Consider the following 25,727-nt stretch of genomic DNA (forward strand, 5'->3'; position numbering starts at 1 on the left):
CGTATATCACTACAGATATTTATTTAAAACAAATGAAAAAACACTAAAGAAACTATTAAATAGTATAAAATGAAGTGATTCCAGTGAAGATATTTCATTTCAATATAAAAGCATAAAAAGCTATTTTGTGTTCTAATATTATCAATTTTTCAACTGTGTAATAGAAAAGTTAAAATGCGACAGTTTGAATTGTATCTAATCTTCTACATTGCTTTCAATATATTCAATGCTTATCTTGCAGATGATGATGATGATATTGAAACGGAATTAGGTAAGTTTCTTTCGTTAGAGAGACGTTGGATTCAATACTCGAAACAATAAAAGATACAATTGACCAAGCTAAAACTGTTCGAGAGGATACACTTGACAAAATTAAAGAAATTTGACAAAAGCAAAAAGATCTGGTGAGTGACGTCAATAAGAAATTTTCTGAATTTAAAATGTCAAAAATTCAAAATGTGAACAAACTAAAAATCTAGCAATTCGTTTTGCGTTACAAAAATAAAACAATTACACAGATCTTGTGTGCACTGATATCAGAATTTTTAATTTTTTATTTCGTGATTTAGTTCTTGAGAGCTATGTTGATGCTGATTGGGGTGGTAATTTCGAAGATAAAAGATCAGCGACTGGATATTCATTCTATTTGAATGGTGATTTGATTTCATGGAACACCAAAAAGCAACAAACTATCGCCTTGTCGACAACTGAAGCCGAGTATATGGCTGAGACTGAGGCAATTAAAGAGGCTATTTGGTTAAAATCATTGATGAATGAATTAGGCTATGAGGTTGAAACACCGATAGACATAAATTGTGACAATCAAGGTTATTAGGATTTTGTTGATCATTTTACTAATTATTATCAATATCCTTGTCAATCATTGTACCAACAATAAGTTGTTTCTCTTTAATGAAGATTGAGTGAGAAACCGTTTTGAAGATTCAGTTATAACAAGTGACTGAATTGTTGTGCAAGATTATGACCTGTTGTACCGAAAATTGAAACTTTGAACTTGATTTTGCTGAAAATCTTTAATAAGAGAAATTTTTGAATTTCACAAATGGACAATAGTTTTAGGGTGAGATTTATTGATAATTTCAAGATTCCAATCTGTATCCAAATAGGTTTCGATTATTTTAATTAATTTTTCAACCTTTTGAACATCAAATATCCTTTCAGATGAAATGGTTATATTAGGAATATCAAAAAGTCCCGAGGTTTCGTATGTTTTTCAGATCATTCATGGTAGCTATCTAAGTAAATCTCTTCATCCACATAATTAGGCTACTAATCTGGAAGGATAGCGATCTAGGTCAAACAGGTACCATTCAGGGGACTTCGAAGCAAAAAGCTACTTTTTGGCTTTTTACACCTTTAAATACACAAACCATTATTCAAAGGGAATTGCAAAGGCGATCAAAAACTCTTTATTATCATCATCATCATTAACATTATTAGCGTTATAAAAGTTTATTGATAATCCTTTATCCAAAGGATTTCCTATTCTTGTTCCCACTCGCCTCAACTCAGTAAATGTTTTCATCGAAAATAGTTTTTCTTCCTTTACCCAAAGCACATAATCTCATCTTGCAATTATTGAACAATCGAGTTGATTCCAATTCCTGTTGTTGAGAATTAATTGTCTTGTTGATTGCCTTTTCCATCATAACTCGAGTTTACCATTTTCAGATCAACGTCAAGATATACTTTACTTTATTATGAGCTAAACTTATTTAGATAATTTAATAACATTGAACCGTTTTTGTTTTGATATAATTTCGAGTTTCAAATTGTTCAAAATTTTAAGGTTGAGTTAATGGTTCAACTGGTTTTAATATGTTTAAGTGTTTTAAATTAGCTTATGCTTTTTGCATTATTTTATAAGCTTTCATAGAGAAACAATTTAAACTTTTTCGAAGCTTTATTTTGCATGAACTTTTGGCTCGCTCGAAAGCTCAATTAAACTTTGAATTTACATTGAGATGATCAGAGGAGAGAATGAAATTTAAAAATGAAAAGTTCTTCAAGTTAAATGATTTTGGTGAAAAGATTAATTGTTTGGAATAGAAAAGGAATTGGAATCGTTAACTTGTGAAAAGATTAATTGTTGAAGAGACAAAAGCAGAGTAAATAAGTTGACAATTGAAAATTAAAGTCACTTCAATCAAAGCGAAACAATCAAAGTGCGATTAAAATGTTTACGCTTTTAAATGGCGTTTTGTATTTACTTTGCATCCTTTTTAACACTCCATTCTGATGCCATTATTTTTGAAGCTTTTCAAGTTTTCACATTCAACACTTATCAGATTTGAATAACATTTACTTTGAAAATCATTCTTATAATCAAAAGCTAACAACAACATTATTATTTTATCCATTAATCTTGTTTTTTCCTTCTTCTTCTTCTTCTTCGTGCTTCTTTCTTTTCCATTTCAACCTCCAGAGACTTCAGCTCCATGAAAACAGAATAACTTCAATAGATGTTAATACATTTAAAGGTTTCTCTGCCTTTGATAGTTTACAAGGGAAGTGACCTTGCTTGTACACTAATTTTCGATTTTTTTCGAGTTTATATTGTAGAGGACGAAAAATAATTAGACACGTATTTTTACGCCGGTGCGCGGTTATTGATATTTAGGCACTTTTAAGTACGGATATTGCACTGAAATCTATTGAAGTCACTGAAAAGTGATTCACAATTTTTATTAAGATTTTTCATTTTTCTGCTTTTCATTGTTTTACTTGCTTCTCAGTGACTGGAATTCATTACTATCTTTAATTAAAAGTGCCTAAATATCAATGCCCGCGTACCGGCGTAAAAATACGTGTCTAATTATTTTTCGTCCTCTACAATATAAACACGAAAAAAGTCGAAAATTATCGTACAAGCAAGGTCACTTCCCTTGTTAGATGCACTCAATTTAGCTTCCAATAATATCAAGGAAATACCTGAAAAATCTTTCCAATCTTTAAGCTCACTTAATTCACTTGCTCTTGAAAAGAATCGCATCTCAGCAATCCATCCATTTGCATTCCAAGGAATCGAAGGTAATTTCATCAATAATTTGTCCACACAAGATTGTCCAACTCTTCCTCAAATTTTCATTTTCATTGAATAATTTTTGTCTTTACACAGATTCATTGGAATGGTTAACATTAGGTGATAACATTTTAAACTCAATACCCAGTTATGCGCTTCAAAATTTGACTCGTTTAAGGCAGTTGGATCTTAGAGGAAATAACATCACAATTGTCGAGGAAAACTCTTTTAAAGACTTTGGTGGGAATCTCAAATTTTTGTACCTCAAAAACAACAGGTAAGGCTTACTCAAGTCCTCCTTTCATTATACACATTTTGTGCAGAATTGAGACAATTAATGAACGTTGACTCGGAAAGACTCGATAAAAATCCCAGTCAGTTTAACTTGGTCTATTCATGTTTGCTTTAACTGAAACTCTGCTGACTAAAGATGATTTTGTCCCAATAAACATTTTTACACTTCAAAAGTTCACAACTATTTTTGAAAAGTCGCTTCATTGAGTTTAGGCACATAAAAACCGAGACTGAATCAATACGGTCAATTGTGGAATTGGATGACAATTAAACTGAAAAGGCTCTTTTCTTTATCAATTCACCTTGAACACTTTTTCTTCTCTTTGGGTCCATCATTTGTTTCATCCTAATTTCATTTTATCGTTAATATTACAATGTTTTTGTTCATTTCCTTTTCATTATTCTTTTCTGCTTCCCTTCAGACTTGATTTTATTAAATGAAAAGGATTTGCTGAAGGAAACCATTTTAAGATGTTAACACAGCTACAATTTACAATTGTTGTTGAGTTGAGGAGGAAGTTGGAAGAAAGAAGTAAATTAAGATTGAAAGGTTGATGCTTTCAAATTATAAGCAATGAAAAGTGACCAGTAACTTACAAAAAAGCCAACCAATGTGTATCAAAGAAATGCTCAGGAAAATTTCTGTTGAAACCTTTGTAAATCGTCTTTCATTCATTTTCGAGTTGTTACTCGTAATAGACATTAAAGAGTCAAAAACTTAGAAAAAAAAGTTTTTTCGCTCTTTTCCTTTTCGATCAAATAAGCAAAAAAAAATTTAAGCTTTTTTCCTTTTTCAATCATAATCTACTGTCTGTAGACGGCTTTAGTACAGATTAGTGTGTGAATTCAAGAAATTTTTTTCTGTGATAACTCAAAAATAAAATGTGTTAGAGATGTTTGCATTTCAAGTTTGAAACCCTCATGACAGGATTTTCATGACGTTATCGTCTCATATTCTGGAAACTGTCGCGGGGACTTTATCTTAGGAGTGTTAAGCATGATCCAGTTAAATTGGGGGGAAAAACTCGTATATTTTTCTTTTTGGTAAAATTTATCGCCTTGCAACAAGCGTCAAATAGACACAAAAAAAATATATTGGTTTCTAAAGTAAAGGGTCAAAACAGCCAGAGTCAAAACAGCCAAAGCCAAAACAGCCAAAGTCAAAATGGCCAAAGTCAAAATAGCCAAAAGCGATAAAATATTTAAACTAGTTAGTTTAAAGAGTTTAAGTCTAAAAAGGTCATTTTTCATGCTAAAGATGAGCACTTTAACCACGAACTTCAACTTCAAATTCAATTTTTCATCGTCATGTCAACATCATATTCCTTCATAAAATCTAACAAAGGTGCCAATCTTCTATTGCTTGATAATTATTTACACCGTAAAAAAGATCAAAAAGATCAAAAAAGTTACTGGCGCTGCACAATCGCCAATTGCTCAGGGAAAGTGACCCTTGACTCCGAAGTGATTGTATCAAGGTCTGAACACAATTATGAACCAGTGAATATGGAAGTGACCCAACGACAGCAAAGGAATCTTGCAAAAAAAATTGCATCCCAACAAAACTATTGTAATTTGAAAGATACATTTCAATCAGCCACCATGGAAGTGATATCTAGTGCGAACCAACCCACAGAGGAAGTTGCTTCTTCATTGAGAACATTTAACCAGTTGAAGAAGACCATATCCGGGCCAGAGGCAGCAGATTTCCTCATCTACCAAAATCAATTGCAGATATTGTTATTCCAGAGACTTTGCAAAATTGTTCATCTGAAAAATTCTTCAGAGGAATCAGTGATGGTGGTGATAAGTTTTTGCTGTTCGCAACTGATGGTTTCTTGAAGCACCTCTGTGATGCAGATCATGTTTATGCTGACGGTACTTTTAGGAGTGTTCCCTGCTTATTCCAATCTCTGTACACTTTACACATAATGAAAAATGGCACGATGGTACCGATTGTATACGCACTGCTTCCAAACGCAACAACACCGAGATACTTAGCACTTTTTAGAATGGTGCAAGATCTGTGCAGCCATGCAAGTTTACTGTGGACACCACGAAAGTTTACCACAGACTTCGAAATAGCTGCAATCAAAGCCATTCAAACAATCTTCCATCTATGTGAAATTAAAAGCTGTTTGTTCCATTTCGGTCAAAGTTTAGGGCGAAACATTGGCAAACATGGATTGATAACACGCTATAAAGCCGATGATCCTGAGGATGGCGTGAAAAACACTGTGAAGATGCTATCTGCATTACCTTTTCTAAAAATTGAGGACATTAAGGATGCCTATGATTTAATATCGCAAGATGCGCCTGACGACGATGCAATGGCTGCTTTTTTAATGTACTTCGAGAACACCTATTTATGCAATGATTCTCGATTCCCTCTGCAAATATGGAACCATTTCAATGACAGAGATCCCAGGACCAATAATCATGTCGAGGGCTGGCATGCTGGATTTAACAGAGCGGTTGGAAGGAATCATGCTAACCTATGGATATTTATCGAGAATATCATAAAACAACAGAATAATTATGAAGTCGTATTGATGATGGCGGCCTATGGTGCTCGAACTGACAATGGATGCAAAAAATACAAAGAAATCAATGCTCGCATTCTAAACCTCACTTCTGAATATGACAATGGTATTATTTCTCCGATGGTATTTCTTAGAGCAGTGAAGCACTACACAAATATTGCGGCAATCAATTAAGCACTGAACTTGTTCAAAGCGTTAAAACTCTATGAACACGAACGTAACGAATTCCTATGGAGATAAGCGCAATATTGTACCTCAGATCACAAGCTACGGCCTACATCAGTTCAAAATTAAAAAAATTTCATGATCCCATGGTTTCTCTGAATTATTCAATGGAAAAAAATTGAATTCAATCAAACGTAGGGTGTGCTCGTTTTTATGGCGCCAATTTTGAATTAAGTTAAATTATTAAAGATATATACAATTATCAATAATCAATTATTATTAACTAAATTAAACAATTCAATTCAAATTACGCTCTTTTAGCTGCAACAAAAAGTCTATTTTTACTTTCTCTATCCTTTTAGCATCCTCGAGAACCATTTTTGTTAAATCTTAAATTTTGTAAATTGGCTATTTTGACTTTGGCTATTTTGACCTTGGCTATTTTGACCCTGGCTGTTTTGACCCCAAACCGTTTCTAAAAATGATTAAAAACGATTATCAATAGTCGAGTGATTAAATCATATTGTAAATTAGTTATGGAACTATTTCATCCCATGAGGCATGCAAAAATTTATACAAAGATAACTAGCACATTCAAATCTTGAGCTAAACCTTGAGCTGGAGACAAATTCATTTATTAGCGCTCATTAACTCTACTTTAGTTTTCTTCGAAAACAAAGACCCAAAACTGCTGGATGTTCAAGCTTTTTAACTATCCAAAAAACGAATCTTAAAATACATAATCGAAATGAAATTTGAATAGAAACTCATTTAAAGATCATGAATTTGAATGAAATTCAATCTATCATACGGTTGAACAAATTGGCCAAAGTGATACATTGAGTGATTGTCTTGAATTTAAAAATTGTTTGAGTTATTCAACAGTTAAATTTTGACCGTTCACGATTTCAATACAGTTGCATTCAAAATCGAGGTAATCCTCGTAATCATAAATAATTTTTTTACCGATAACGAAAAAATTGAAAGCCAATTTGATAGATTGGTTTTCACCGAATGAATAAGATTTATATTTTGAAATAAAGATCAAAGCTTGGTTTTGTTCTAATTAGCTGTCTATCGTTGTATTTAACTGTCGTAAAGAAAAGAAAGTTTATAAAATTTTCTGAGGTGAGACATTGAAAAAATAACAATGGAGATGAAATAAGTGTAGAATTGTCATCGAGTTGAAATGGTTCCCATAACCTTTATTCAGATCAAATAATTAATTTTTCTCCTTAGAATCTATTCATGTTGTTTGTACTAGGTGTTCAAACGGGTAGGTCAAAAAGTAAACGGCTATATCTTTAGAACGGATTTGTTTATTGATTTGAAAATTTGTATATAAATAGATTTTTATCAGGAATTAATGATATGTGTGCTCAAAATACCCTCACCTTTTTAAAATTAACGCTATTAGACGATTTTCAAAAATACAGCTATAAATTTTTGACAAGTTTCCATTGAAATGTTATAATCCCATTATAAACTGCTTTTTCGAGTCGGGCGAGCGTTTTTGTTTCGCTTCTAATTACTCTGTCTTTAAGACATTTTCAAATTCCTGGTAAAGCTAATTAATATAAAATTAAAATGACCACGATCGTGCACCTATTTTTCGAGATATAAAGCCCCAAAGTTTAACCTACCCGTTTGAACACCTGTTACACATATTATGTACTAATATACATACGCTTTTCCAGTTATGAAGCGCATTCGGTTTACCCGTATAAAGCGCATTCATCAATGTGAGCCTTACCGTCTTTATCGAAATATGTATGAGCTGAAACAAAATTAAACGAGGCAATAAGAGAAATGAAGAGAATAACGGTAACAAGCTTCATCGAATTCATTTTAACTTTTAACAATTAATCACAATCAACAGAAAAATACAAGTTGTAAGCAAAAGTAAATTCAAAACTAATATCGTTTCAATGAAAATATTCGTCTTTTATACTTCCATCGAGTCTGGCTATGAAGCTTCATTTGATTTCAATGACTTGTGCATTCGAAAAATTTGCATAAACTGTCATTGAAATGGTTAACTGTTTGTATGTTTGCACAAATGCGACATTATAACATAATGCGTTCAAAGGCGATTAATGAGGAAGGTTGCTAAAATTTGGGTGAAAACGCAAATAATTTATGCACCGGTAATGGTGACATTTACTTAAGAGCAAATGAAATAAACAAATCGAATGCTTTACCTTCTTTAAAAAAACGGTTCTGTTAAATCTTAATCATGTCTAGACCATTTTAATATACGAATTTATAGTAAAAATGTCAATTCTCTTCAATTGTTCTGAGAGTTATTTTTGTTTGATCGAAAATCATCAAAATCTAACTAAAGATGCACAAAAACTTTTAATTTTTAGTATTCTCTATTAACTCTTCAAGCATTTGTTACTTAAAAAAAAGTACTTTGAAGACTCAGAAATAACAAGAGTCAGATTTAATTGACCTGACATACTGAAAGTTGAAATTTTGAACTCGATTTTTCTGAAAATCGTTAGTAAGAGAGATTTTTAGACCGGACAAATGGACCAATAGTTTTAGGTTGGGATTTATTGTTAATTTCAAGATTCCAATCTTTATACAAATAAATGGGCTTCGATTTGTTTAATCAGTTTGTTGACCTTTTGACACTCGAATATCTTTTCAGATGATTATCAATCGGTCAATGTTTACAACTTGATCAGCAATTGAAAGTAAATCAAATTTTCATTAACTTGAAAGTTATTCATGAGGAAAAAGAAGTAAAGGAAATTCAGAGTTGAAATCTTTTTTCTTCCACTTGGATTGATTTTGAGCCTCTCTGCAAGATTGCTGATCAACAATATCATTGGTGATTATTAAACCAAGTGAAAACCTTTATCACTGAACCTTTGATCAAATCATTTGGTTGATTAATGACGTTATCAAATCAAAATTGAATGAAATCGTCACTCATCAACTCGCAAATAAACTCCATTTCAAAACCCTCCATTATTCAATCTTTTTTCAAAACAAGTGATGAAAACTGAAAATGCTTTTCAATTGTTAAAATGTCCAAATTTACAATCAAGATGTAGTTAACCTTGACCTTGAATGTTCAACATCAAAGTGATTAATCAATGATTAAATGTTTAAACTTTAATCAAACTGACTTTTAGCTACAACTTTTGATTAGCTTCCCTTGCAACTTGTAATTAATCTGAAAGCTTTCATCATCGAAATGTTGTTTAAATAATTATCTTGAAAAGCAAAGCAAATCTTGAGACTTACCTTTTCTGGATAAAGGTTACAGTGGAAGGAATGGTTGTTAAGAATGATAATTTTCAGCTATTCTTACGCTTTACTCCAAGTAAATTATCTCTATTTAGTAATTGGTTTCATTAGGTTGAACCAAGAAGACGAAATCGATGATAATGATGATCATTATCATATTAATTATTAGATAATTACATTAATAAGACTTCAATTGAAGCTGATTTTGTTGAGTAAAAAAAGAAATGTCAATGAAACTATTGAATAAGCAAACAGAAATGCTCTTCATTGGTGAAACCTTTTTCCATCAATAATATTGATCAACTGGTAAACTGTTTTACTGATTATTCATTTTCATCTTGATTCGCGATCAAATTCATTAAATTAGACAGTTTAAAAGCTAATTATAATTCCAGTTTTAATCTCAATTGTTCTTTGAAAAAAGAAAATATAAGTTACATTGACTTAAGATATTGATTTTTACTCATGAAAATGATGAGAAGAAGAACTTGAAAAGAAAATGTTTCCACAAGAATCAATTTTCTCTTAGTTTTACAAATGTTATCATGAATATCATCATGTTCATCATCACCCTTTTGTAGCACCAATTTTAATATAAATTGACTTCTCTTTCACCAATGATTTTGATTTTCATGAAACAATATTTCGAAGTATTTTCATCATTAGCTTCGAGCATGAAATTGTGATGCAAAAAATGTTTCATTTGATGAATGTAATTACAAAGTTGGTTATTTATTTGGAAAACTTTTCCTCTTTTCCCGATAATGGTGCTTTAATACGTATTTTCATGCTACTTCGTGGTCTCATTCAGATAACATTAGTCCCTATGAAATCTCACGAGAAATCAAATAATTTGCTTTTACGTTTTTGCTTCTTTGCAAACCTTCCGTTTCAAGAATCATTTTCATCTTGGGAATTGTTGATATCAATATGAACGTCATCAACAACATGGTAAATCCAGAATAATATTCATATTGAAAAATGTTTTCTTTTCTTTTGTTATTTTTATTATTACTATTTTGATCATTATTCATTATTCAAAGTAACTTCGTTTTTCTTTCTTTAATTATTGTAATATAAGTATTTTTATAATGTAAGACTAACTCAGTTCTACATTTCATGTTAACGGTAGTTTTCAAATGAATTTTTACTCAACCATGATAGAGAAACAAAGCTGTAAATAATCTGAGTATTAAATGCTTCAATTTACTTGAAAAGCAATACTTTTCGATCAATTGGATTCAGAATCAAGTTTAATTCTTAATTTTTCAATTGGGTGAAAGTTGAATTTACTATTCATATTAAATCGTAACCGTAAATTTCAAGTGCTTGTAGGATGAGATGTGCATGCATTGCTTGGATTCCGTGCTGATTAGTATTTAACTGTCTCAAGATTGTTTGGTGAACATAAGCAATCAATGAAAATACAGATTTTACTGTTTTTCATCTCTTGCTATTAACCTCCACCTTTGGAACATCATGCTAATAGAAACTTTATTTGCTTTCATTGAATATTTTGTTCTTATTTTTCTTATTTTCCTTCTCCTTTAGGATAAAAATAATTGAAACTGGTGCTTTTGACAAGTTAATATCACTCGAGTGGCTTTATTTGGATTCTAATCAATTGATTAAACTTTCTCATGAAACTTTTTATCCAATCATTGATTCACTTAAAGTTCTTGATTTACATGGTAAGTTTCTATATGAACAAATTAAACTGACATTTAATTTAATGTTCGATGTTAACAATTGTTTGGTTATCCAGTTTATTTTGTGATTCATTTCTTTGATTTTTTTGCATTTTGTTTTCCCAATTTACCAGATAATCCGTTCGTCTGCCATTGTGGTCTAGTATGGTTCAGTGAATGGGTTCGTGATGAAGGTAAATCAATTGTCAACATGCCGGATAAAACTGAATGTCAACTGGCCCCTGATTCACCTGCGAAATTGCCGATTCGAGAAATGCAAAGTAGTTTATTGGATTGTGTTAGTCTGGCAATTCAACAAAAACCTGAAAAAACAATTTATTTTATTTTGTTTAACATTGCTCACTTCTTCTTGGTTAGATACTTGAATTTGTAAAATATTCACTTGAAATGTAAATACAGTGTATATCAAATGAAACAATAAAATTGCTTATTTTATTTTCACTAATTTCTGGTTCTAATTGGAACGTTATTAATGTAGTTTTAAATCTGCTTTTATTATGGTTGCTGTTAGCATAAATGTATAGCTAACTCCATCTCTTGGTAGAAAATTTGATTGCTATTGCAACAAAATTAATTAATTCAGAAAAAATGAAATCAAACAATCGAATATAAAACTTAATTTGTGCAATATCATGCTCATCAATTAACAACAGTAACGAGAGCAAAGGCTTCAGAAATGATTCAGCAGTAATCTTCAATATAAAAGGGTAGAAAATTTGTAGAAGAGAGTGAGAGTTGACTTTCAAGATGTAATTTCTTTGTTATTGAGTTTGATTTTTCAAAAATTAAAAGTCCAATCTTATATTAAATTGTTTTAAAATTCTTTACACTATTCTCAAATATTTTCAAATCTTGTACTTGTGTCATACTTAACCTCCCTCTGTTGTTGACAGAACAAAATAAATCAACCTTGTCAATTAACTTTAACAATTGAATTATCATTTACAAATTAAGGAAATTTGCTTGCACACATGATTTGTTAGTGATTTATTTCATGCTCATTTTCTCCAAATGTCTCAAGCGAACGAGCTTTACTGTAATAATTTGGTTATAAACAGATGTAAACAAAGAGTATGAAAGTTCATGAGCATTTGAGTTATTGAGGTCATTCTATTATTAATAATAAAACTGTTTGTTAACAACTCTGTAAAGTATATTCAGTTCTTGAGTTATCATGAAACAGATCTATTTAATTAGTAACAACCCTTTTTTAGTTTTCTCAGTTGATTTTTCTTCACAAACAAAATTAATATGAGTTGCTTCCTTAAACTTAAATTTCAATTTTTTAATCTGTAAAACAAGATTTTATTTCATTGTTTTTTCTTCTTTTACTTTGTTTAGTTTGTTGATGGTTTTTCATTGCGGATTTGAGTCTCTTAAACTTAGAAGCTGTAGAATTGGTCACATTTTTGATTCAAGAGTTCAATGAATATGAAGAAGCGGTCCGCATCAATATTGGACAAATATCAAAAGAAGACGTGGCGAAAACGAATATTCTACCGATAAAAAAAGAAAAATCGAGTCCCAAACCAAAATCCACCGAAGGTGACGAATTCAGATTTTACAACTTAGTTCTTAGTTAACGTTAGATACTTCTCAGAGCTAATCAATACCATCATGTAAAGATATTACTTATCAAAAATCTTATCCTGCTCAACAATAGTTAGATGATTTTTAACGATTTCCAGGAAGAGATGACGAGCTCGAGAAGGATTGGAATTCATTCTAACTTGGTATGTTTTAACTCATTGTTAACAAGAAGAAAATGTGCTCTTAAGTAAATGTCATCATTATCGGTGCAAAATTTGCATTTTTATCAAAATCTTACTCCTCTTTGTCATTAGTCATCAATTGGATGCATTGTGTTAAAATGACACATTTGTGTAAATATTCAATTAACCATTTCAATGACAATTTATTTAAATTTTTCAAATGCACGAGTTTTTGAAATCGCATGAAACAACAAAACTTCATCGCCAGACTCGATGGCAGTATAAAAGACGGATATTTTCATTGAAACGATATTAGTTTGAAATTAACTTCTGCTTACAACTTGTAATTTTTCGTTCATTGTTACAATTGTGAAAAGTTAAAATGAATTCAATGAAACTTGTTACTGTTATCTTCTTCATTGCTCTTATTGCCTCGTTTAATTTTGTTTCAGCTCATAACTACACCGATGCAAACGGTATTCCTCACATTAATGAATGCATTTTACGGTAAACTGAATGCTCTTCATAACTGAAGAAATGAATGTTTATCAATACATATTATAATATGGTTAAAAGAACATGAGATAAATAGATTATGTGTTTTAATACTCGTTTGATCTGAATAAAGGTTACCATTTTAACTCGATGAATATAACACATTTATTCCATTTCCATTCGAATTTTTTCTATTTTCTCACAACAGAAAATTTACATCTTTTCTTTTCTATACGAAAATTAAATACAATGGTAGACAGCTTGTTACGGTCAATAATCGGTCAACAGTTATTTGCTCTAATTTTGATTTATTGGTTGTGCCTTTCCTCACGAGCTAATTAGGCTAAAATCAAGCTTTGCTCGTTATCAAATAGAAATATTTATTCGGTAAAAATGAATCGGTCAAATCGGCTTTAGATTTTTTCACTATCGCAAGAAAAATTTTTTAACAATAAGATCGTGAAGATCATTAATCATTTAAACAAACTGCTTTCAGATTACAAAAAATTGGCTTGACCTGACATTATTTATTCAATTGACATTAAATATTTTTCGTAGCGACTTTGAGAAGTGCAATCATTCATCATAGCTGAATTTCATTTCAAATCGAGCACAAATTTTATTTAGTCTTCAAAATCTTGAATTCAGGTTACTTTAAGTCAACCGAGCGTCAAATAAACTCAATTCGTCTGTCTTCTGCGTCTATTAGCTCAACACAGCGACTTTTCAACTAGTTAAATAAAATCGTGTTTCGAACGTTGAAGAGTGCATTTCTAATTTCAACTCGAATGCTACCAAATCTAGACTAATCCTGTAAGTCAATGTTAAAGGTTAGAGCTTTGACACCAAATACTCATAAAAACATTCTTACTTACCATTGCTTTCTTGATATGAATGATTTCTGATAATCCATTTTACGATTCAATTTTTTGGTTTTAATGCAGGCAGAATTTTCAATGCAAGTGATACAAATGTTGCTAAAATTTGATAGCCTACAACTCAATAAGCTGCGATTGTAATTAAAATATGCTATGGAAAAATCGATGATGATAGATCGAGGTACAGTTATTATACCCTTTTTCGAAATTTTACTGAAGCAGTTCAGGCTAGAATAATTTTCAGGCTAGAAAAAGTCAACCAATGTGCATCAAAGGAATGCTCAGGATAATTTTTGTTGAAACCTTTGTAAATCGCCTTTCATTCATTTTCAAGTTGTTACTCGCAGTTAACATTAAAGAATCAAAAACTTGGAAAAGTTTTTTCGCTATTTTGCTTTCGCTGTTTTGACCCTTTACCGATATTCTGAAAACTGTCGAGAGGTTTTATCTTAAGAGTGTTAAGTATTGTCCAGATAAATGAGGATTAAATGGAAAAATTCATTTATCTTTCTTTTTGGTAAAAGTTGACCAGTAACTTACAAAAAAAGCCAACCAATGTGTATCAAAGAAATGCTCAGAAAAATTTCTGTTGAAAACTTTGTAAATCGTCTTTCATTCATTTTCGAGTTGTTACTCGTAATAGACATTAAAGAGTCAAAAACTTGGGAAAAAAAGTTTTTTCGCTCCTTTCCTTTTCAACCAAATAAGCAAAAAAAAATTTAAACTTTTTTCATTTTTCAATCATAATCTACAGTCTGTAGACGGCTTAGTACAGATTAGTGTGCGAATTCACAATTCATTTTTTCTGTGATAACTCAAGAATTGAATGTGTTAGAGATGTTTGCATTTCAAGTTTGAAACCCTCAGGACAGGATTTTCAAGACGTTCTCTTCTCATATTCTGGAAACTGTCGCGGAGACTTTATCTTCAGAGTGTTGAGCATGATCCAGTTAAATTGGGCGGAAAAACTCGTATATTTTTATTTTTGGTAAAATTTATCGCCTTGCTACAAGCGTCAAATAGACACAAAAAAAAGATATTGGTTTCTAAAAATGATTAAAAACGATGAAAAATAGTCGAGTGATTGAATGATATTGTAAATTAGTTATGGAACTGTTAAATATTTCGTTTAGACTGTATTGGTTTAATCATGAACACTTGAACGGAGTAATCAAGACTAACTTTAATAATGTAATAATGAAATCAAGTAAAATCAAGGATAATCGTAAAGGATAGATAATTGTATTAATTGCTCTAATTGTGAATGGACAACAATACTGTTCATTGTTAACTGTTAACTTCAACAGCCACCCTTGTTGTCATTTCACAACGAGTTTCAATCAACTGTCCATAAAACTTCTGTTGATAAGTTCATGAATCTTGGTCCAGGTAATGGTTTAGTCAGAAGGTCAGCTAAGTTATCAGCTGAAGAAATATAATTAAGATTGATGAATTTACTTTCTACTGCTTGTCTAATGAAATGATACTGAATATCAATATGTTTCGTTCTTGAATGATAAATAGGATTTTTAGCTAACTTCAATGCTCCTTGATTATCACCAAATAATTCAACAATATCAATATCTATACCCAATTCATTAAGCATCCTCATCAACCAGATTGCCTCTTTTGTTGCTGCAGTTAGCGCCATGTACTCTGCTTCTGTAGTTGATAAAGCTACAGTTGCTTGCTTTTTGCTACTCCATGAAATCGGATTACCATTGAGTCTGAACAAATACCCAGTAAATGATTTTCTGTCGATCTTATCACCACCCAAATCTGAATCGGCAAAACCTTCTAAATTAAACATGCATTTATTATTCCCTAGTTTTATTCCTAATTTTGCAGTTGACTTCAAATATCGAAACACTCTTTTAACTGCTGACCAATGATGTTCTTCTGGTTTCGAGTTAAATTGGGATAAAATACTAACAATAATGGCCAAGTCTGGTCTTGTACAGGTTACTAGATAATTCAAAGAACCAGTAGCACTTTGATAACGAGTAACAAACGATTCGTTTTGGGTTAGATTTTTAGGTTCAGTTTGAGCAATATTAATGTTACCATCATATGGAGTCTTAACACTCTTACATTGAGTCATTTGAAATTTGTCAAGTATCTCATTAATATTTCGTTCTTGAAATAGATAAATGACACTTTCTTTTCTGTCCCACTTCATGTTAATGCCGAGAAATTGTTCAATATTTGCAATAATTGTCATATCGAACTTAAGATTAAGTTGATTTTTCAATTCAACCAAACATTTTTCGTTCGATCCAATGGCAAGAAGATCATCGACATAAAGTATTATGAAGATTTCATCTGATTCACGTTTTCGCCTGAATATACAAGTATCATTGTTCAAATTGGTAAAACCAATACTTTTCAAAGTTCCATCAACTTCTTTAAACCAAACCAATGCTGCTTGTTTCAATCCATAAATACTTTTTCTCAATTTACAAACTTTACCTTCATCTTGTACAAAACCATCGGGCTGTTTCATGTACACAGTTTCAGTTAGTTCACCATTGAGGAAAGCAGTTTTTACATCCATTTGGATTAAGGTCATTTGTTTTACCATTGCAATACAAAGTACAGCTCGAATAGATGTGAACTTGCTAACTGGTGAAAAGGTCTCATCATAGTCAACAAATGGAATTTGCTTGAAGCCTTTTGCAACCAATCTTGCCTTAGCTCGATTGATCGAACCATCACTATTCAACTTGTAAGTAAATACCCAACGACAATCAATTACATTCATTTCATCCTGATGATCAACCAATTCCCATGTTTTGTTAGCAATCAATGAATCCATTTCTTGTTGAGCTGCTTTTAACCAAATATTTTTGTCTTGTCTGTTATTAAGTTCAAGCATTGATGAAGGTGGTTTAACAATTGTATTTTGGTGCTCGGACAAGTTAGCTGAATCAGTATAATTATCAACGATATCATCATTGAACACAACATCTCTAGTTACTATCAACTTTCCTTCAGCTTCATCCCAAACTTTAAATGCCTTTTGATTCTCAAGGTAACCAAGAAAAATACATTTACGTGTTTTTGATTCTAACTTATTTCTAAGTTCTTTCGGTACATGAACGTAACAATAACAGCCAAAGATCTTTATTTTACTAAAATCAATAGGTTTACCTGACCAAATTTCTTCAGGTATTTTAAATTCGATGCTTGAGTTAGGTCTACGATTGATAAGATAAACTGTTGTATCAACAGCTTCACCCCAAAATTCATCTGTCATATTAGCATCATGTAACATACAACGAACAGTTTCCATTATTGTACGATTCATTCGTTCTGCTACACCATTTTGCTGAGGTGAATAACGAACAGAAAGCTGATGTTGAATACCTTTGAGTAATAAATAATCTTCAACCTCTTTAGCAATGAACTCTTTCGCTCCGTCTGTACGTAATACTTTTACATTTTTGTTTTTAATATTCCCAACTCGCTTCAAGAACTTGATAATAATACTTTGAGATTGATCTCTTTTCGCCATCAAATAAACAAATGTCTTCTTACTGAAGTCATCAATAAACGTTCGAAAATATTTATTACCACCAATTGACTCAACTGGCATAGGACCACAAATGTCGCTATGAATTAAGTCAAGACACTCAGATGACTTAGAGGTTGACTCTTCAAATGGTTTTCTTGTTGACCAGAAGAGTTTACAATATTTTTGATCTGATATAAACCATTAATCAACTTTGCTTCAATCAATAACCGATTTTACCATTTTTTATCGAACAATATCCAGCTTCAATCAAAATCTTAGCACCATTTGCACTTGCAGCTGACATTGACAATAGATTCTTACCCAATTTAGGAATGTAATAAGTATTCATTAGATTAATAACATTGATACCACCAGTTGTTTCAATTTTCAATGTTACTGTACCAATACCAATAGCATTAATTTTACTGTCATCTGCAAGTGTAATTGGTACATTTTCAATATACTTGAAATCAGAAAACCATTTAAGATTGTTAACCATGTGAGAAGAAGCACCAGAGTCAATATACCATTGATCAACATGGTTAGTTCCAGTATTAACCATTAGTGCTGAAACGTTAACAGAATCAGAAGCATCTTTCATCTTATCTTCGTCATTCTGTTTCTTTTTACACTCTCGAGCCCAATGACCTTTTTGCTTACAATAATTGCACTTTCCAAAGCGCTTTTGTCTTAATTTATTAGCATTAATTGCCTTTATTTGCTTCTTGTTGTTGTTGTTGATACTCAATTTACTGGTTAGCAAAGCAATCTGACTATCATTATTTGCTATATCAAGGTTTAGCTTACGATTATACTCCTCGAGAACACGACCTTTAACAAAATTGAAGTCAATTTTTGATGAACCGAATTGAGATTCAAGGGAAACAATCAGAGTTTCATATGTACTCGGTAAACTTTGAAGTAATGCAATAACCATGTCATTATCACTGACAGTCTGATTGATAGCTTCCAATTTTTGCTTCAAATCAATAAGAGTATTAATATGCTTGACCATATCCCCAGATATATATTTGATATTCAATAATTGTTTCCGTAAATTGAACTGATTTGCAAGACAAATTTTCTCAAAATTTTCGCGAAGACTAATCCAAGCAGCTCTTGGATCTTTCGAGTCTATGATGAGGGTTGAAAACTGATCCTCGACATTAAGAGCAATCAATCTCATCAACTTCTTCTGCTTCTTAACAAAAGCAGTCAACTGTTGACCGTTCAACTTACCACCTTTCTCGTCACCAGTAAGAATATTCCACAAATCTAAGTCTTCACAGTTCAACTTGATCTTGAATTTCCAGTTAACCCAATTTTCCTGGTTTAATTTTTCAATTGATATAGATTTTGAATCTTCCATGGTGTAAATAGGTTTCGTCAATGATAAATAAAACAATACCTTTAAACGCAACTAATAAACGAAGCACGATGAGCCCATAACCAGTTAAATATTTCGTTTAGACTGTATTGGTTTAATCATGAACACTTGAACGGAGTAATCAAGACTAACTTTAATAATGTAATAATGAAATCAAGTAAAATCAAGGATAATCGTAAAGGATAGATAAATGTATTAATTGCTCTAATTGTGAATGGACAACAATACTGTTCATTGTTAACTGTTAACTTCAACAGGAACTAAAGGGCGACCTGTTAGTAGAGTCCGCATTTTTGAAGCTTAATTGCAATATGATTGAATTATTTTTTTAAGAAAATTAGAATAGATACAAGTCTAAAAATCAATAATTCTCATTTGATGCATGAAAATATTCCTTTTCTACTGAATAATCTGAGTTCTTGTTTGAATCCGGCAAAAACCTTTTGCGCAAATGTTTTTTTCTATTGTATTTAATAAATTCGTCAAAATTTTTCGCATGGATCCAAACTTTTGCTCAATTCTGTCTTTTTTAATGCTGATTCTTATATTGTGTCCTAAGGAGGCCAAAACTTTAATTGACCTTACTATAGGTGAAATAGGTTGCGAGAGTTTCAGCTTTTTGTCGTATCTCAATTTCTCTGTGTTTTTAACATGAATTTGGCAAACTATTTTTAAAAAGAGCTCATTTAAAGTCCATTTTAGAAAAAAATTCGCAATTAATCGAGTGATTCAACAGTTAAATTTTTACCGTTGACGATTTCGATACAGTTACATTCAAAATCGAGGTAATCCTCGTTAATGAAAACAAATTTTTTCACCGATAACGAAAAAATTGTAAGCCAATTTGATAGATCCGTTTTCGACCGAATGAATAAGATTTATATTTTGAAATAAAGATCAAAGCTTTGATTTTTGTCTAATTAGCCGTCTATCATTAATTATCGTAAAGAAAAGAAAAAATACAAAATTTTCTGAGGTGCGAAATTGAAAAAATAACAATGGAGATGAAATAAATGTAGAATTGTCATCGAGTTGAAATGGCTTACATGCCCTTTATTCAGATAAAATGATTAATTTTTCAACATATAATCTATTCATGTTCTTGTAAAAATATTATGTAACACTAATAAACATTCGCTTTTCCAGTTATGAAGAGCATTCGGTTTACCCGAATAAAGCGCATTCATCAACGTGAAGAGTACCGTTTGCATCGGTATATGTATGAGCTGAAACAAAGTTAAACGAGGCAATAAGAGCAATGAAGAAGATAACAGTAACAAGTTGCATTGAATTCATTTTAACTTTTCACAATTGACCACAATCAACAGAAAAATACAAGTTGTAAGCAAAAGTAAATTCAAAACTAATATCGTTTCAATGCAAATATTCGTCTTTTATACTTCCATCGAGTCTGGCTATGAAGTTTCATTTGATTTCAATGACTTGTGCATTCGAAATATAAACTGTCATTGAAATGGTTAACTGTTTGTATGTTTGCACAAATGCGACATTTTAATATAATGCGTTTAAAGGCTGACTAATGAGGAAGGTTGGGTGAAAACGCAAATAATTTATGCACCGGTAATGGTGACATTTATTAATACTTAAGAGCAAATGAAATAAACAAATTGAATGCTTTACCTTCTTTAAAAAACGGTTCTGTTAAATCTTAATCATGTCTGGACCATTTTAATATACGAATTTATAGTAAAAAAAACAATTCTCTTCAATTGTTCTGAGAGTTATTTTTGTTTTATCGAAAATCATCAAAATCTAACTCAAGTTGCACAAAAACTTTGAATTTTGAGTATTCTCTATTAACTCTTCAAGCATTTGTTACTTAAAAAAGTACTTTGAAGACTCAGAAATACAAGAGCCAGATTTAATTGACCTGACATACTGAAAGTTGAAACTTTGAACTCGATTTTTCTGAAAATCGTTAGTAAGAGAGATTTTTAGACCGGACAAATGGACCAATAGTTTTAGGTTGGGATTTATTGTTAATTTCAAGATTCCAATCTTTATACAAATAAATGGGCTTCGATTTGTTTAATCAGTTTGTTGACCTTTTGACACTCGAATATCTTTTCAGATGATTATCAATCGGTCAATGTTTACAACTTGATCAGCAATTGAAAGTAAATCAAATTTTCATTAACTTGAAAGTTATTCATGAGGAAAAAGAAGTAAAGGAAATTCAGAGTTGAAATCTTTTTTCTTCCACTTGGATTGATTTTGAGCCTCTCTGCAAGATTGCTGATCAACAATATCATTGGTGATTATTAAACCAAGTGAAAACCTTTATCACTGAACCTTTGATCAAATCATTTGGTTGATTAATGACGTTATCAAATCAAAATTGAATGAAATCGTCACTCATCAACTCGCAAATAAACTCCATTTCAAAACCCTCCATTATTCAATCTTTTTTCAAAACAAGTGATGAAAACTGAAAATGCTTTTCAATTGTTAAAATGTCCAAATTTACAATCAAGATGTAGTTAACCTTGACCTTGAATGTTCAACATCAAAGTGATTAATCAATGATTAAATGTTTAAACTTTAATCAAACTGACTTTTAGCTACAACTTTTGATTAGCTTCCCTTGCAACTTGTAATTAATCTGAAAGCTTTCATCATCGAAATGTTGTTTAAATAATTATCTTGAAAAGCAAAGCAAATCTTGAGACTTACCTTTTCTGGATAAAGGTTACAGTGGAAGGAATGGTTGTTAAGAATGATAATTTTCAGCTATTCTTACGCTTTACTCCAAGTAAATTATCTCTATTTAGTAATTGGTTTCATTAGGTTGAACCAAGAAGACGAAATCGATGATAATGATGATCATTATCATATTAATTATTAGATAATTACATTAATAAGACTTCAATTGAAGCTGATTTTGTTGAGTAAAAAAAGAAATGTCAATGAAACTATTGAATAAGCAAACAGAAATGCTCTTCATTGGTGAAACCTTTTTCCATCAATAATATTGATCAACTGGTAAACTGTTTTACTGATTATTCATTTTCATCTTGATTCGCGATCAAATTCATTAAATTAGACAGTTTAAAAGCTAATTATAATTCCAGTTTTAATCTCAATTGTTCTTTGAAAAAAGAAAATATAAGTTACATTGACTTAAGATATTGATTTTTACTCATGAAAATGATGAGAAGAAGAACTTGAAAAGAAAATGTTTCCACAAGAATCAATTTTCTCTTAGTTTTACAAATGTTATCATGAATATCATCATGTTCATCATCACCCTTTTGTAGCACCAATTTTAATACAAATACATGTAGAAATTGACTTTTCTTTCATCAACGATTATGATTTTCATGAAACAATATTTCGAAGTATTTCATTATTAGCTTCGAGAATGAAATTGAAAAGTTTGAGTGATTTGAAAATGTTTCATTTGATGAATGCAATTACAAAGTTGGTTATTTATTTGGAAAGCTTTTCAACTCTTATCCCGATAACGGTGTTTTAATACGCATTTTCATGCTACTTCGTGGTCTCATTCACATAACATTAGTCCCAATGAAATCTCATGAGAAATCAAATAATTTGCTTTTACGTTTTTGCTTCTTTGCAAACCTTTCGTTTCAAGAATCATTTTCATCTTGGGAATATTGATATCAATATGAACATCATCAACAACATGGTAAATCCAGAATAATATTCATATTGAAAAATGTTTTCTTTTCTTTTGTTATTTTTATTGTTGCTCAACCATGATAGAAAAACAAAGCTGTGAATAATTTGAGTATTAAATGCTCCAATTTATTGAAATAGCAATACAATTCGACCAATTGAATTTAGAATCCTTTTAGTTTGGCCACAATCTTTACGCAAAAATTTCATGTTTTGACTTTATATATTGTATAGATGTATAGATGTATAGATATCTATACAGCCGCGAAAGAAAAGTTTGACATAGTTACCATTAACTTAGCGCATATACAATCGTATCTAAGCACAATCAGCAAATCAATCTCTAACAGTATCGTTGTTGTTTAATTGTTTGACTATCGATGGTCTTAGGATATGTAATCAGGTAAGAGAGATTACCTTAAGTGTGATAAAAATTTACAATAAATGTCAATCGATGGTCAAACAATTAAACAACAACGATACTGTTAGAGATTGATTTGCTGATTGTGCTTAGATACGATTGTATATGCGCTAAGTTAATGGTAACTATGTCAAACTTTTCTTTCGCGGCTGTATTACAATAATTAAAGAAAGAAAAACGAAGTTACTTTGAATAATGAATAATGATCAAAATAGTAATAATAAAAATAACAAAAGAAAAGAAAACATTTCTCAATATGAATATTATTCTGGATTCACCATGTTGTTGATGATGTTCATATTGATATCAACAATTCCCAAGATGAAAATGATTCTTGAAACGGAAGGTTTGCAACTAAGCAAAAACGTAAAAGCAAATTATTTGATTTCTAGTGAGATTTCATTGGGACTAATGTTATCTGAGTGAGACCACGAAGTAGCATGAAAATGCGTATTAAAGCACCGTTATCGGGAAAAGAGGAAAAGTTTTCCAAATGAATAACCAACTTTGTGATCGCATTCATCAAATGAAACATTTTCAAATCACTCAAACTTTTCAATTTCACTCTAGAAGCTAATAATAAAAATACTTCAAAATATGGTTTCATGAGAATCATAATCATTAGTGAATGAAAAGTCAATTTCTCTTGAAATTTGTACTAAGAAAGGGTGATGATGAACATGATGATATTCATGATAACATATGAAAACTAAGAGAAATTGATTCTTGTGAAAACATTTTCTTTTCAAGTTTTTCTTCTCGTGATTTTCATGAGTAAAAATCAATATCTTAAGTCAATGTAACTTTCATTTTCTTTTTTGCTAAAAGAACAATTGAGATTAAAACTGAAATTATAATTAGCTTTTAAACTGTCTAATTTAATGAATTTGATCGCGAATCAAGATGAAAATGAATAATCAGTAAAACAGTTTACCAGTTGATCAATATTATTGATGGAAAAAGGTTTCACCAATGAAGAGCATTTCTGTTTGCTTATTCAATAATTTCATTGGCATTTCTTTTTTTACTCAACAAAACCAGCTTCAATTGAAGTCTTATTAATGTAATTATCTAATAATTAATATGATAATGATCATCATTATCATCAATTTCGTCTTCTTGGTTCAACCTAATGAAACCAATTACTAAATAGAGATAATTTACTTGGAGTAAAGCGTAAGAATAGCTGAAAATTATCATTCTTAACAACCATTCCTTCCACTGTAGCCTTTATCCTGAAAAGGTTAGTCTCAAGATTTGCTTTTCTTTTCAAGATAATTATTTAAACAGCATTTCGATGATGAAAGCTTTCAGATTAATTACAAGGTGCAAGGGAAGCTAATCAAAAGTTATAGCTAAAAGTCAGTTTGATTAAAGTTTAAACATTTAATTATTGATTAATCACTTTGATGTTTCAATTGAACATTCAAAGTCAAGGTTAACTATCTTGATTGTAAAGTTGACCAACATTTGAACAATTGAAAAGCATTTTCTGTTTTGATCACTTGTTTTGAAAAAATACTGAATAATGGAGGGTTTTAAAATGGAGTTTCTGTACAACAGGTCACTTAATCTGGCACTTGTTATGTCTGAGTCTTGAAAGCATTTTAATTTTGATTTGGTGGATGTGTTAGACTGGGTGGTAGACAATATGATGGGGAGTATGGTGAAAGGACAGTAAAAAAGTGGTTGATAAAAGTGGTGGACAATACAATGAAAAGAGGTGGAAAAATTTGGTGCTAAAAGCTACTCTAGATTGGTGGATGAAAGTGGTGGTCAATTTTTGCGCGAAAATTCTCTTCAAAAAGTGATGGAGTTTGAATTAGTGGATATGGTGGATGTTTTAGATTACGTGGTAACAATACGGTAAAAAAGTGTTGAAAAAGTGATGCAAAATATGGAGTAAAAGGTGGAAAGTATGGTGAAAAAAAGCCATGCTAAAGTGGTGGATGAAAGGAACGGACAACATTTTGAGAAAAATTTCTGTCAAAAGCGCTGATGTTTGATTTGGTGGATGTGGTGTATGTTTACGATTAGGGCGTGTAAAATAGATTAAAATAGTGGTAGAAAACTCCTCTGATCGAAGGTGTTTGATGGAATCTCTTTAAAAGTTAAACCTTAAGCTTTCTAGAAACTCAGATTCCTAAGAAAATCCTGTTTAGGGTGGCTTTGAAAAAAGACATTGTGGAAGACAGCAAATATTTTTTATGATAATAATGATGAATATAATAATAATAATGAATGATAATAATTTTTTATTTTAATTTGATGAAGTTACTGTTTACTGTTTAATGATTTATATGTGTCTCAACTTCGGAAGTAGGAATGTTTAGGTGGTCTGAAGGGCAACACTATTCAGATGATGAATAAGTTTCTTGACTTTGAATTTCGCGTTAAAAGTTGTGATTTGATAAACTTTCGGTACAATAAGAGTTAGAGTTAATACACGAATTAGCACGCTTCGTGTATTAAAAGAATTCCTCTGATCGAGGTTGTTTGAGTAAATCCCTTTGAGAGTGTAAACTCTCTAGGAAACTCAGATTTCTAAGAAAATGCTGTTCAGGGTGGCAGTAAAAAAAATCAGTACACAAAAGCATTGAGAAAGCAAATATTTTTTGATTTAATGATTTTTCTGTTGGCTGTTT

At 30.9% G+C, this 25,727-nt stretch overlaps 1 protein-coding gene across 1 annotated transcript; it reads left to right on the forward strand.

Moving 5' to 3' along the window:
- Nucleotides 1–174: 174 nt before the first annotated feature.
- On the forward strand, nt 175–11,451 carry LOC107366315 (uncharacterized). Its single transcript, XM_089266844.1, has 6 exons — nt 175–271; nt 570–827; nt 2,872–3,051; nt 3,140–3,320; nt 10,858–10,997; nt 11,129–11,451. The coding sequence occupies exons 1-6, from the start codon at nt 175–177 to the stop codon at nt 11,386–11,388; spliced, it is 1,116 nt and encodes a 371-aa protein (XP_089122970.1). The 3' UTR covers nt 11,389–11,451.
- The last annotated feature ends 14,276 nt before the right edge of the window (nt 11,452–25,727 follow it).

This window comes from Tetranychus urticae, chromosome 2, assembly GCF_039701765.1.
Source record: "Tetranychus urticae isolate SD_2017Ah chromosome 2, NJAU_TeUrti_SD_1.0, whole genome shotgun sequence".
NCBI classification, from domain to species: Eukaryota; Metazoa; Arthropoda; class Arachnida; order Trombidiformes; family Tetranychidae; genus Tetranychus; species Tetranychus urticae.